Consider the following 14,602-nt stretch of genomic DNA (forward strand, 5'->3'; position numbering starts at 1 on the left):
TAACCCATTTTCTTATGTTCTAGCTCCTCCAGCCGCTGTTCTTTGGTAGATGGTTGTTCCTGCCTATTTACAATCCTTCTTATTCAGCTTTAAAAATCTATATGCTGGCTGAGCACAATGGCTTAACACCTGTAATCCCAGCATTTTGGGAGGCTGAGGTGGGGGAATTACTTGAGGCCAGGAGTTCAAGACCTGCCTGGGCAACATAGCAAGACTCTTTCTCTACCAAAATTAAAAAATTAGCCAGACATGGTGGTGTACATCTGTACTCACAGGTACCCGGAAGGCTAAGGCAAAGGATTGCCTGAGTCCAGGAGTTACAAGCTGCAGGGAGCTATGATGGTGCCAACTGCACTCCAGCCTGACCTGAAGAGTGAGACCTTGTTAAAAAAAAAAAAAAAACTGTATGCTGATAATAACCAAATATATTTTCTGAAATCTCCCTGGCACTCCAGACTCACAAATCCATTTGGTTATGAGTGTATGTTTTTGAGCCCTTGCTCTTCCTCTTATTGTGTAATAGGAGCCAAGATATTTCACCTCTCTCTGATTCAGTTTTCTCATCTATAAAATAGGAGTAGTAATATCTATCTGAAAGGATTATTAGGAGTATTAAATGATATTACATGAGACAATACATGTAAAATGCTTAGAAGAGTGCCAGATACATACTAACCTCTAAGTGTTACCTACTATTATTATCCTCACTGGCACAAACTTCTCTTGGACAAAACTGATCTCTTGATCTTCATTTCTTATCCTCATATCTTTTCTTTCTCTAGTCTTCTCCTTATCAGTATATGGCATCTCCATCCACTGAATACCCAACCCCAGATTATAAGTTTTAACCTGATTTCCTCATTTTCTCATCACACCCTAATTAATCAGCAGGTTTTTTGCCTTTACATGTCCCAAATATAACTATTTTTCATTTCTGCTGTTACAGCTGACCAAATCCAAGTCACTAGCAGTTCTTACCTGGTTTACTTTAATATCGAGCCTTCTTTTTTGCATTCTTTCTTTGAATAATTCATTTCCTATGCAGCAACCATGTATAAAACACCAGTTAACTCATGTCGTTACCTTTCCAGGGCTTTCCTTTATACTTGAATAAAATTTGAACAAACAACTGAAGTTCAGAGTCTAAATAGCCTATTTATTTATCTAATCTTCCACTACTTTCTCCTTGTTCCCAATGCTCCAGCCTGTGGTTTTTATTGCTTTTCTCCTAACTTGTCCAGCTTATCATCATCTATAGGTTGTAGGTGTTACCCTTGCTTGCTCTTCCCAGTCTTCTCATCTCTGGCTCCTTCTTGTTATTCAGCTCTCCTATTGCTGTATGTGATACCTCTTTGGAGAGGCTGTCCCTGACCAGAGTTTAACGAGCTGCTATAAAATTGTAGAATATTTATTCTAATTTACAAGTATTATAGAAATCAATAGTTTTAGGATTGAATGAGACCTTATAGAAGACACCCAGTCCAGTTAGCTACCTGGAGCAGACATTTCTTCTATCTCATTGTTCAACCACTGTTCAAACATGTCACTTGCGTTAGTCCATTCTCATGTTGCTATAAAGAAACACCGAAGGCTGGGCAACTTATAAAGAAAAGAGGTTTAATTGGCTCACGATTCTTCAGGCTGTACAGGAAGCAGAGCACTGATATCTACCCGGCTTCTGGTGAAGCCTCAGAGAGGTTTTACTTGTGGTGGAAGGCGAAGTGGAAGCATGTATGTCATACGGCAAGAGAGAGAGAGAACAAGAGAGAGGGAAAAAGAGATGGAGAAGTAGGAGTGCCACACTTTTAAATAACCAGATTTTGGTGAATTTAGAGTAAAAACTCACTCATTACTTTGAGGAGAGCCCCAGTCCATTCATGAGGGATCTACCTCCATGACCCAAACACCTCCCACCAGGCTCCACCTCCACCATGGGGGAATCACATTTCAACATGAGGTTTGGAGGGACAAGCATCCAAAGTATGTTATCACTCATCATCTTGTTTTTAATAAATTTTTTTTTCCCATAAGTAACACTGGTACATTTTTCATGTAGGATTTCCGGGAAAAAAATACAGATCATATGCGCCCAGACATTGTAGCTCTTCTGAGAAGCAGCAAGAATGCATTTATCTCTGGGATGATTGGAATTGATCCTGTAGCTGTTTTCCGATGGGCAATTCTCCGAGCTTTTTTCAGAGCCATGGTTGCTTTCAGGGAAGCTGGGAAAAGACACATTCACAGAAAAGCTGGTAAGTGGCAGTTATTAGTATTCTACCATACTTCATCTTTTTTTTACCTTTCTACTTCTCCACAAAAAGAAGTAGAATTCTTGCTACGAGATTCTCAAGGACAAAAATCCTGGTTCTGTAGTCAATCTAGTGTCATCTCTTAACCGATTTGTGACTAGGAACAGTTTTTCTTTTCTGTAGAAGAGAGTTATACTGCCTTTAAAATTATGAGGATAAAGTCAGAGCATATGTTCATGAAGTGTTCATTTTCTTTTCCTTTACTCTTAGTTCATGGATTTTTAAAAACTTTGAAATTTAGAAATAGATAAAGCAGGATACTTTTTCTGTATGCCTCCCGCTTCAATCATAAAATCTCTCATCTCACGTTCTGTGGGAGGACAACTTCATAAGCACTTTTGGCCTACTGGAAACCAAACTGTTGTTTGCTGTAGCTCTAGTCTTAGGTAGGGCCATTGCTGCATAGTGAAGATTTTGTGATACATATGCAGTTGAGATTTATGCCTTTCAGTAGAAATGTTATAGGGCTCACCTGTGCTTTCAGGACTCCCAAAGCGACTTATGTGGCTTTTTGGGATGTGCACTAGTAGTAAAACTTTTAAGTTTAGCTTTTAAATGTTTGAGACAAATAAATATATTTGAGAGAGTGTATTTCTAAAAATATATATAAAATAATTGAACCTAGTTTCTGTTTTTTCAGATTGTAAAGTATTTGAACTGGTCTTTGTAGATATATAGGGAGAATTATAGTTTGAGAAATAAAAGGACTATTTCAAACCTGCTTTGCCTTTTACAAAGTGATTTCTAAGAGATTATCTTTATAAAAAGTTTTAAGGAAATTTTTTTTTCTTTAAGATGCTTTCTTGTTTATTATGACAAACTTTTAATCAAGAAAACCACTCAAAATTGATTAGTATCCTGCTAAGACATAATTAAGAGAAGAAACTTTTCTTGTATTCACTATCAAAGCCTATTTACCTTATTCACATTATCTGTATATTCCTTTGGCATTTAAAATCTATTATTTGTGAAAGCTAGTTGTTACATATCTGTTATTATCAATATGGGCAATGACATGCAGTGTTATTAATGATAAACCTGTATTTTCTCTACCTTGATAAAGTCTAGATTCCTTATTTTCTAATCTTGTTTTCCCTTCTGGCTAGTACAGAGCTTCCATATAATAATCTCTTTCTGAAAATTTATATTCAACATAACATGCGTATAGAAAAGTACACAAAGCAAAAATGTGTAGTTCAGTGAAGTATCACAAAGTAAACACAACCCTGGAACTACCACCTAGGTTAAGAAACACAACATCCCAGCTACCCAAAATTTCCTCTTGGAAAAAACTTTAAAAGTTTTACTTTTTATAAAGGAAAAGGAACACTCTGGTTTGTTTGCATTTTGAGGCCTGAGCAGATTCGTTTCTGAAAGTAATTGTTTATATTACAATATATCAGTGTCAATGCCAGCATTCACCCTAACATTTTATTTTCTCCACACCGCTTCCTACCTACTCTCTTTTGGTAGGTTTAGGATAAAAACATATTATAAACTTGGAACACTGTATCACTGTAAAAACAGATTGTGCAAATGGTTTAAACGGTAGATCCAGAATTTTTATAATGACCATAAATATTATGCAGTCATATTAAGATGAAATGGGAATTACAGATTAAGATGAAGTAGAAAATATGAAAGGCAGAAAAGGTGAGGTGACCAATTCTAGATGTTGGATGAGAATAAGAGGGCAAAGATAATACTTTCTAAAGAAGAAAGAAGATGTTAACCTGCAGAATTACAGTGTATTTTTATTTCCTTTGATGATATGTTAATTAAAAACTTCAGTGGACTCTTAGTTAATTGTCAAGAAACACCCTGATGGTAAACAGGTGTGTTCACCAACAATACCCTGGATTTCTTCAAGGAATTCCCTGACATTCTTTTCATCAAGCCAGCTGAGCACAAATTATGATATCAAATTAAAATCTACTTTTTACTCTTATTATTGTGTTCTTTTTTTTTATAGACTTTCATATTAAAAGACACAATACCATTTAAGGCCTTTAAATCAAAAGTAATTCAACTATTTTTGAGAAAATGTTACTATAATTGCAGAATGTGTATTATGGTGATCAGGCTGTTGGAAACCATAAAATGTTCTTAGTGGAGTCACATCAATAGGCAGTCTCAGTGAAGCTGCATGGTGGCCCTGCTGAGAGGTAGAATGAGAAATGGCAATGATTTGTCTGGTCAGCAGTGAGACAGTAGAGAACAGATGATCTAGTTGTATCATCAACCTTGCCTGTGATTTCCTCCTCACAAATAAGGAAGAGCCCAGAGTAGAGAATACTATTTAAGGATCATGAAGAAGATATAGCAGAAATCATAACCTGACTGGGAATTATACAGTATGTAGAACTGAGTACAATGATGCTTTATTTGATTCTTTTGGAGTTATTAATAAATAAAAGTATAGCCAAATAGGAATTTAGTCTAAAAAGGCTAGGCAAAGATGGGTAATTCAGCTGTGCCATCAGGATGAGACATGAACAAGAGGGTCCAAAGTATTTTTCAGTTTCTTCATCTACAAGGAGAGAAGCTGAAACCCTTTATATAGTGTCTGCAGATAAGAGAGCTTTAAGGGTTTCCACAGAACCTATTTCTCTTCTTCATCCCACTGAATAGACTATGTGACTCTGATGTACTCCTGTTTGTTTCTGTAAGTGGGAGAAGCGTTCTAGTGACCATCTATTTTCAAAATTGACCAGATACTAAAATTGATTTGGGTATCACCATAAGTCTAAAATCTCTATGCTGTACTTTGTACACAATTCTTCCTAGTACTTAATAGATTTAAATAAACTTTTGTTAAAAAAAAAAAAAGACTATTTTTTATAAATCACTTCTGTATTGGTCAGTATAGTAGGGCAATTAAGAATAAGGATTTTGGATAGACATCAGTGAAATGGTGGGGTAAGGACCTCTAAAAATGTTCTCATAATAGCAATGAGAAAATGGGCAAAAATTGTCAGAACAACTTTGTCAGAACCCTGGAAATTAATCAAAGGTTCACAGTAACCTGAGAAGTGTTTATGTAAGAAAAAAGGCTGAATATCGTAAAGCCAGTGTACTTTGTGGCATTTTAACATGTAATGTTCACATCCCTTCCTCTTCAGATCCATGGTAGCCTAGAAAACCGACAGCCTGGATCATGGTAGAAATCAGCAGTGTGGCAACCACTTGGAGGGAATAGAAGCAATTTGAGCTCCTTCAATGCCCCATTCCCAGAGAATTTTCATTATTCCACCTACTGGGTGATTTCCTGAATACCCTACTTACCACACTGTCTTTGTTTAACCTCACTTGGAGTTTGCCCACTGCGAACAGCCTTTAACCCCCAGGGGCATTGTGCACAGCAAACAGAATCGGTTGTTGAACATCACAGCTGCCTGTGGCAGTAGGCAACAGTTGAGACAACCAATATCTTAACCAAAATGCTTAAAAGGATGAGCTGGGGAATGAGATCTCCATATGACCTTGAAAAGTTCCAACATATTCCTGGGCATCTAGATGGCTGTGCGTATATATGGGGTTGTGTACATGCTCAGGACTATGTGCATTCTCAAGAAAGACCAACAATGTCCTGATTGCTTGCTGAATAACTTTGAGGCTCTGAGCAAGCAGGAAGTGAAGGCCAAGGCAGTTTATAAGCTCCCTAACCAAGTGTCGAAGGTGTGCCTCAACTCACAGACATTGACCATTGAAAAAGCCTGGGAGACTTACTCGTTTTTAGGCAGGTGGTATGTCTCTCTTCAGTCATTGTCTGACCACTAAGCTAACTGAGCAGAGACTTGAATGGTCACATGTGACAAAGAGTACAAACCTTACAGAATTAGTTCAGGAAAATTGTTTTTAAAAACAACTACAAGGTTGTTGTAGCAGTGGCTCACACCTGTAATCCCAGCACTTTGGGAGGCCAAGGCAGGTGGATCTCAAGGTCAGGAGTTCGAGACCAGCCTGGCCACCATAGTGAAACCCCTTCTGTACTAAAAATACAAAAATTAGCTGGGTGCGGTGGCAAGTATCTGTAATCCCAGCTACTTGGGAGGCTGAGGCAGGAGAATTGCTTGAACCCAGGAGGCGGAGGTTGCAGTGAGCCAAGATTGCACCACTGTACTCCAGCCTAGGTGACAGAGCCAGACTTCATATCAAAAAAAAAACAAAAACAAAAAAACCCAAAAAACTACAAGAGACAGCAACAACAGCAAACCCTAGGGATGAGGGAAAATCTAATTTCCAGACTTACCACATTATATTATTTAAATAACACAAAATTATGAAACATAGAAAGTTTGAACTATACACAGGAAGGAAAGAATCAATAGAAACCATCCTCATGGAAAGCCAGACATTGAATTTAATGAAGACTTTACGTTATTTCAAATATGTTCAAAGAGCTAAAGCTCGCAACAATGTCTGAGGAGTTAAAGGAAAATAGGGAATATTACTAAAAAGATAAAAGTTACATATGTGTAAATATTTATGTCAGTAAATAGTTAAATATGAAAGACAGTATAAATGTATTTTTTTACATTTCATGACTCTTATTTTCCCTCCAATATGATTTGGAAAAAAATATAATCACTGAAATGAAATATTGGCTAGAGGAGTTCAACAGCAGATTTGAACAGATAGAAGAAGAATCAGTGAATTTGAAGACAGATAATTGACATTATCCAGCTAAAACAACAGAAAGAAAAAAGAATGAGGAAAAATGATCAGAGCCTCAGAGACCTGTTAGATATCATCAGGCATACCAATTTCTGAGAATCTAGAAGGTAAGAAGAGAAAGGAGTAGAAACAATATTTGAAGAGATAATGGCCATAAACTGTTCAAATGTGATGAAAGAATATTGCCTGTAACTCCAAAAAGCCCAGTGAATTATAAGGAGAATCGATTCAAAGAGATCCAAATTCAGATACATCATAGTAAAAGTGTCTGTGTCCAAAGACAAAGAGAGAATATTTGAAAGCAGCAAAAGAAAAGCAACTCATCTTATACAAACTATCTTCAATAAGATTAACAGCTGATTTATTATCAGAAGCCATTGGGTTTCCTATTACAAACTTGATATGTAAATTTTTTTAAAAACAGAAACCACTGGGGCTAGATGGTAGCAGGATGGCATTTGAAGCTCTGAAAGAGAAAAAGACTGCCAATCAGGAATTCTGTATCCAGCAAAACTATCCTTCAAAATGATGATGAAATTAAGATATTCCCAGTTAAATCAATCCTGAGCAATTTATTACTAGCAAACCCGCCCCACCAGAAGTACTAACGGGAGTTCTTGTGGTTGAAATGAAAGTACACTAGACAGTAACTAATGGATATGAAGAAATAAAGACTGTCATTATTGCCAACTACAGGAAGACAGTATATAAATACATTTTTTATGCTCTTTTTTTCTTCTAATTTTGAAAGATAACTTGCATAAAGCAATAATTATAATTCTTTCTTGATGGACATACAGTTTTAAAGACATAATTTTTAGGACAATAACAGTATAAAGGAGTAGGGAGGGAATGGAGCTATGTGGGAGGAAAGTTTTTTTTATATACTATTGAAATTAACTTGTTTTAAATCCTGACTAGATTCTGTAAGTTCAGATGTTAATTATAATTCCCTTGGCAACCATTAAGAAAACCATTAAGCTATAGTAACAGAAATAACAAGAAAATTAAAATAGTGTACTAGGAAACATCTTATTTATTTATTTATTTATTTGTTTATTTAGAGATGGAGTCTCGCTCTGTCGCCCAGGCTGGAGTGCAGTGGTGCAATCTTGGCTCACCGCAACCTCCACCTCCCAGGTTCAAGCAATTCTTTTGCCTTAGCCTCCCAAGTAGCTGGGACTACAGGCACACACCACCACACCCAGCTAATTTTCGTGTTTTTAGTAGTGATGGGGTTTCACCATGTTGGCCGGGCTGGACTTGAACACCTGACCTTAAGTGATCTGCCCACCTTGGCCTCCCGAAGTGCTGGGATTACAGGTGTGAGACACGATGCCTGACTGAAAACATCTATTTAATAAAAAGGAAAGCAGTAATGAGTAATAGAGAAACAAAAATGTCTTAATATGTGAAAATTAAACAGCATACTTCCAGATAACCAATGGGTTGAAGAAGAAATCACAAGATTAGAAAATACTTTGAGATGAACAGAGGCAAAAACAATACACCAAAACTGACGGGATTCAGCTAAAGCAGTTCTAGGAGGGAAGTTTATATCTTTAAATACCTACATTTAAAAAAGAAGAAAGATCTCAAATCAATAAGCTAATACTCTACCTTAAGAATCTGGAAAAAAAAAAAATAAACTCAAAGCACATGGAAGGAGGGATGTAACAGAGTAGATCTGAAATAAACGAAGTAGAGAAAACAGTACAGAAAACAAAACCGTGTTGGTTTTCTAAAAAGATAAATGAAATTGACAGACCTTGAGCTAGACTTGACCAAGAAATAGAGAAGACTTCAATTTACTAATTTCAGTAATGAAAGTGGGCGGGGGGGCAATTTTATTGAATTTATGGAAGTGAAAAAGGATTCTAACAGTATGAATGGTTATATGGCAACAAGTTAGAACCTAGTTGAAATGGACAAATTCTTGAATACAAACAACCAATACTTACTCCAGAAGAAACAGAAAATTTGAATAGGCCTGTAACAAAGAAAGAGAATTTGTAATAACATCCTACAAAGAAAAGCCAAAGACAAGGGAATTCACTGATGAATTCTTCCAAATATTTAAAGAAGAATTAACACTAATCCTTTATAAGCTCTTCCAAAAAACAGAATATGAGGGAATATTTTTCATACCATTTTGTGAGGCAGTATTACCTGGATAGCAGACATCACAAGAAAAGAATACCACAAACAGACATCCTGTATATATATATACAGGCAAAAATCCTTAACAAAATTCTAACAAATGGAATCTAGCAACAGATAAAAAGTATTATATACCATGACTTATTGGAGTTTACCCAGGAATGCAAGGTTGTTCAACTTATGAAAATGAATCAATGTAATAAAAACCACATTAACAGAATAAAAGATAAAAATCACATCATCACCCTCAGAGACACAGAAAAAAGCATTTGACACAAGCCAACACATTCCTACAAAGACACTGAACAAATTGGAAATATAAGGGAAGTTTCTCAACCTGATAAGGGAATCTGTAAGACACCCAAAACTTACATCATACTTAACGGTGAAAGACTGAATGTTTTCCTTTTCCCCTAAGATCGAGAATAAGACAAGATACCCGTTTTCACCTCTTCTGGTTAACATTGTCCTGGAGGTTCTGACCAGGGCAGTTAGGCCAGAAAATGAAATAATTTGAAAGGAAGAAATTATATAGGTTACAGGTGATGTGATACTGTGTATAGAATATCTAAGAAATCTATAAAAAACATAAAGCCAATAAGTGAGGTCAGCAAGGTTGTAAGGCACGAGATCAATATGCAAAAATAAGTTGTATTTCTATAGTGTAGCAATGAACAACCTGAAAACAAAATTAAATCGGTGCTCATTTACAGGAACACCAATAATAATAAAATAGTTATGATTAAATTTAACAAAAAGAGTTGCAAGACTTGTACACTGAAGACCACAAAACACCTTTGAACAAACCTGAAGAATACCTGAATATATGGAGGGATATCCTGTGTTCATGCATTTGAAGACTTAATATGGTTAAGATGGCACCATGGCCCAACAAATCTACTGATTTGATGCAGTTTGATGCAGTCCCTGTCAAAACCTCCGCTGCCTTTTTGTAGAAATTAACAACCTGATCGTAAAATTGATATGGAAAGGGATCTGGAAATGCAAGAACAAATTTGGAGGACTTGAACTTCCCAATATGTATTAGGCAATGGAGTCTTCCATGTAACAACAAAAAGACAAAGGACAAAAATGGATAAATTGTACTTCATCAAATTGTAAACTTTTGTGCTTCAAAGAACATTATCAAGAAAGTGAAATTACAGTCTGCAGAATAGTAGAAAATACTTGTAAATCATATATTTGATGAAGAACTGGCATCTAGAATATATAGAGAGCTCTTATTACTCAATAACAAAAAAGAAACCAATCTAATGTGGGCAATGGATCTGAAAAGACACATGCAAATGGCCAGTAAACACACTAAAAGATGCTCAGTATCATTTGTCATCAGGAAAGTGCAAATGAAATCAATAATGAGATAGCCATCACAACTACTCGGATGGCTATAATAAAAGATAGGTAATATCAAATTTTAGTGAGGATATGGAAAAGTTAGAAGTCTTGTATACTACTGATGGAAATGTAAAATGATGTAGCCACTCTGTAAAACGTTTTGGCAGTTCCTCAGAAAGTTAAATATAGAATTATATTTGACCCACCAATTCTGCTCCTAAGTATATACTTAGAAGAACAAACTAAACAAAATGTGTAGACAGATATTCTTCACAACATCTTTCTAATAGCCAACAAGTAGAGACAACCCAAATGTTCCATCAACTGATGAATGGATGAACAAAATGTGGTATATGTATACATGGAATGTTATTTGTCCATAAAGGAAATGAAATACTGGTACATGCCACAATATGAATGAACCTTGAAAGCATTAAGATATATATATATATATTTGTGTGTGTGTGTATATATATACAAGTGTATATGTATATATACATATGTGCTGCATATATGTATGTATATACTAATACATATGCTACACACATATGCTACATGTATATGATACATACACACACACACACACACACATATATATATTTTTTGAGATGGAATCTCTCTCTGTCGCCCAGGTAGGAGTGCAGTGGTGCCATCTTGGCTCACTGCAACCTTCACCTCCCAGGTTCAAGCGATTCTCTTGCCTTAACCTCCCTAGTAGCTGGGACTACAGTCACTTGCCACCATGCCTGGCTCTTTTTATATTTTTAGTAGAGATGAGGTTTCACTGTGTTGGCCAGATTTTTTTTTAAGAGCCGTGTTTCGCTGTGTTGCATGTGTTGGAATGCAGTGGTGCTATCACAGTTCACTGTAGCCTCAAACTCCTGGGCTCAGGTACCTTCCTGCTTCAGCGTCTCAAGACTCTGGAACTACAGCACATGCCACCATGCCTGGCCTTTTCTTTTTTTTAAGTTTGTTTTTAGACTTGGGGTCTTGCCGAATTACCCAGGGTGGTCTTGAACTCCTGGCCTTAAGTGATCCTTCCTGCTCAGCCTCCCGAGTGTCTGGGATTACAGGTGCATGCCGCCATGCCTGGTTCTCATTATGATATATCAAAGAAGTACAGTTTCCATATTTGTAATATGGAGTCATATAATATTCTATATTACAAAATGGAATATTGTATGATTCCATTTATGTGAATTGTCCAGAATAAGCAAATCTGTGGAAACAGAACTTAGATTAGTGTTTGCCTAGGGCTAGAGGGTCAGGTATGGAGCTAAGAGACAGGGAGAGCGATAGAGAGTATGGGTGGCTTTTTGTATGATCAAAATGTTCTAAAATTGATTGTGGTAATGTTTATGTAGCTTCATGCATTATACTAAAAGCATTTAATTGTATACTTTAAATCAATGAATTGTTTAGTAGGTGAATTGTATTTCAATAAAACTGTTACAAACATACAAAAAAGAATATTCTAAAGTGCTTTTATTCATAATAGCTTCCAAGTGTTCATCAGTGGAAGAATGGATGACCAAATTGTGATATACTCCTACCATGTAACATTACTCAGCCATGAAAAGAAACAAACCACTGATAGAATGAATGAGTCACAAAAAATCCTGAGCAAAAAGCTACATATGAAAGAATATATGCTGTGTTATTTCTTTGGTTTAAGAACAGGCAAAATGGCTGGGCCCAGTGGCTCATGCCTGTAATCCCAGCACTTTGGGAGGCCGAGGTGGGTGGATCACCTGAGGTCAGGAGTTCAAGACCAGCCTGACCAACATGGAGATACCCTGACTCTACTAAAAATACAAAAAATTAGCCAGGCTTGGTGGCACATGCCTGTAATCCCAGCTACTTGGGAGGCTGAGGCAGGAGAATCACTTGAACCCAGGAGGTGGAGATTGTGGTGAGCCGAGATCGCACCGTTGCACTCCAGCCTGGGCAACAAGAGTGAAACTCCGTCTCAAAAAAAAAAAAAAAAAAGTAATAAATTGTGATAAATCAGAACTTGATTACTTCTGGTGGGATCAGGGGCAAGGGTAGTACTGATAGGAACGGAGATAAAATAACTTGGGGATTGTGATAGAAATGTTCTCTATCTTGATTCAGGATTTTGTGGACGTAAACGTTTGTTTAAATTCATCAAACTGAGTACTTAAGAAAAGTGTATTTTATGTTTGTGAAATAGAGCTTTAAAAAAAATGGCCTTAAGGCTTTAAGTTGACATTACAGAAACTTTTATAGGGCCAAAGATAATTGTAAGGTCTGAATGATACTTTGGAGCTGGGATTGAGCCTCTGTTACATAGTCCGAGTCCTTCAAACCTTCAAAGTTATGAAACTTTTCTGTCACTAAAAAAATTGTTGAAAAATGCTGGTCCTGCATAAGAAAAAATGAGGAACCTTAGCAATCTGTGTTAGGCCTTAGATAAGGTTATAAAGAAGTTAGCTTTAAAAAAAATCAATGCCCTACATCTGCACCATATGTGAGTATGGGTTCTGAATTTATACTTTGTGTTTGGTGCATAACGTCAAACTAAGAAATTATCATCAAAACCAGTCCAGCAACTAGCATAAGCAAATACTAAATAAATCTCTTTTAAGAGTTGATGAGTAGGCTGGAAGCGGTGGCTCATCCCAGCACTTTGGGAGGTTGAGGCAGGCAGGTCACGAGGCCAGGAGATTGAGACCATCCTGGTCAACATGATAAAACCCCGTCTCCACTAAAAATACAAAAATTAGCTGGGCATGATGGCACACCCCTGTAGTCCCAGCTACTCCGGAAGCTGGGTCAGGAGAATCGCTTGAACCTGGGACATGGAGGTTGCAGTGAGCCGAGAGTACACCATTGCACTCCAGCTTGGTGACAGAGTGAGACTCCGTCTCAAAAAAAAAAAAAAGTTGATGAGACTCCTTAGAAAATAATCCCCACTGAAAATATAAACCATCCTAGGAAACCAAACTACCTTGGCAGGGGTTTGGTACATAAAACAAGGAATATCACTTTAAGATTTAGAAATTATATCATAAAACAAACAAGGAATATCACTTTAAGATTTAGAAATTATATCACAGTCTGGAAAACAATGTTCAAAATTATAAAAAGGTATAGAAAGCAGAATGAAAGAACAGGAGAGAGGTTAAAGAAACTAATCTAGGCGTGGTGGTGAGACAAAGCAGTCACCGATACAAAAATACCCATATTTAAATGGCACTGCCACCATTTATTAGATGAAATAGAAAATAGAGTTTGGTGGTTGTAGTAATGTTGACTGATTTTTTTAAAACTCTACATAATAATTTAGTGTATTTTAATATCTCGAGCTCTTATACAGAATACTTTAACACATAATATTCTTGAATTATTTTTGACTAGCAGATTATCAGATTAGCTGTTGAAAGGCGTGATTGTTTAGTGATATCTTCTTCAATTTACAATTTGAATGGAGTCTGACTAGAACTCACTGAGTGTTTTTTCCTCAACTGGTCCCCTTCAGCTGACTGCCAAACCAAGTGCAGTGGAGTCTGAGGCCTAAGCTTTCTTTCTCCAAGCAATCCATCAAGGGGGATTACTGGTAATAATGAGAATAGAGTATTTTTATCGAGGTATCTTTTGAGTAAGAAATGAAGTTAAGCTCGGTTATACTTCTCTTTTTAAAACATTCAACCTTTGTACCTATTGACTTTTTGTATTGTACAAATAATATAGTATTTTACTAGTTTAGTTACTTTTTATTATGAAAAATATTTCAAATTCACTTTATTTTTTAAAAGCCTGTTTCTGTGTATAGTATTATATGATTTATGGTATTAGATTCCCTCTGCATTGCTATATATGGCTGCCTATTCTCTGCATATATAAATTCAATTTAGAGAATTAGAACGAGACTAAAATATGCCCTACAAACCTCTTTGAATCAGTATGAGACTTTAACTTTTAAACTTATTCTACTATGAGATTTTTCCAAAGATTGTTCTCTTGTATCTCATTCCTAATTATACAGTAAAATGCAGTAATAGAACTTCAGTTCATTTTAATGTGTTACTTAATTTGCCTCTATGTTATTATGCACTTTGTCTTCTAAAAGCAAACTT

The 14,602-nt window shown here is 36.2% G+C and overlaps 1 protein-coding gene across 12 annotated transcripts in view; it reads left to right on the top strand.

Moving 5' to 3' along the window:
* MYO9A (myosin IXA) overlaps positions 1-14,602 on the top strand; it is a 301,131-nt gene that overhangs the window by 146,914 nt on the left and 139,615 nt on the right. For all 12 annotated transcript variants that reach the window (XM_031669215.1, XM_021941798.1, XM_031669218.1 and 9 more), the window contains one exon: positions 2,057-2,252. In XM_031669215.1, the coding sequence (XP_031525075.1) occupies positions 2,057-2,252 (196 nt within the window). The remainder of the gene's footprint in view (positions 1-2,056; positions 2,253-14,602) is intronic.

Source organism: Papio anubis, chromosome 7 (genome assembly GCF_008728515.1).
Source record: "Papio anubis isolate 15944 chromosome 7, Panubis1.0, whole genome shotgun sequence".
Lineage (NCBI taxonomy): Eukaryota > Metazoa > Chordata > Mammalia > Primates > Cercopithecidae > Papio > Papio anubis.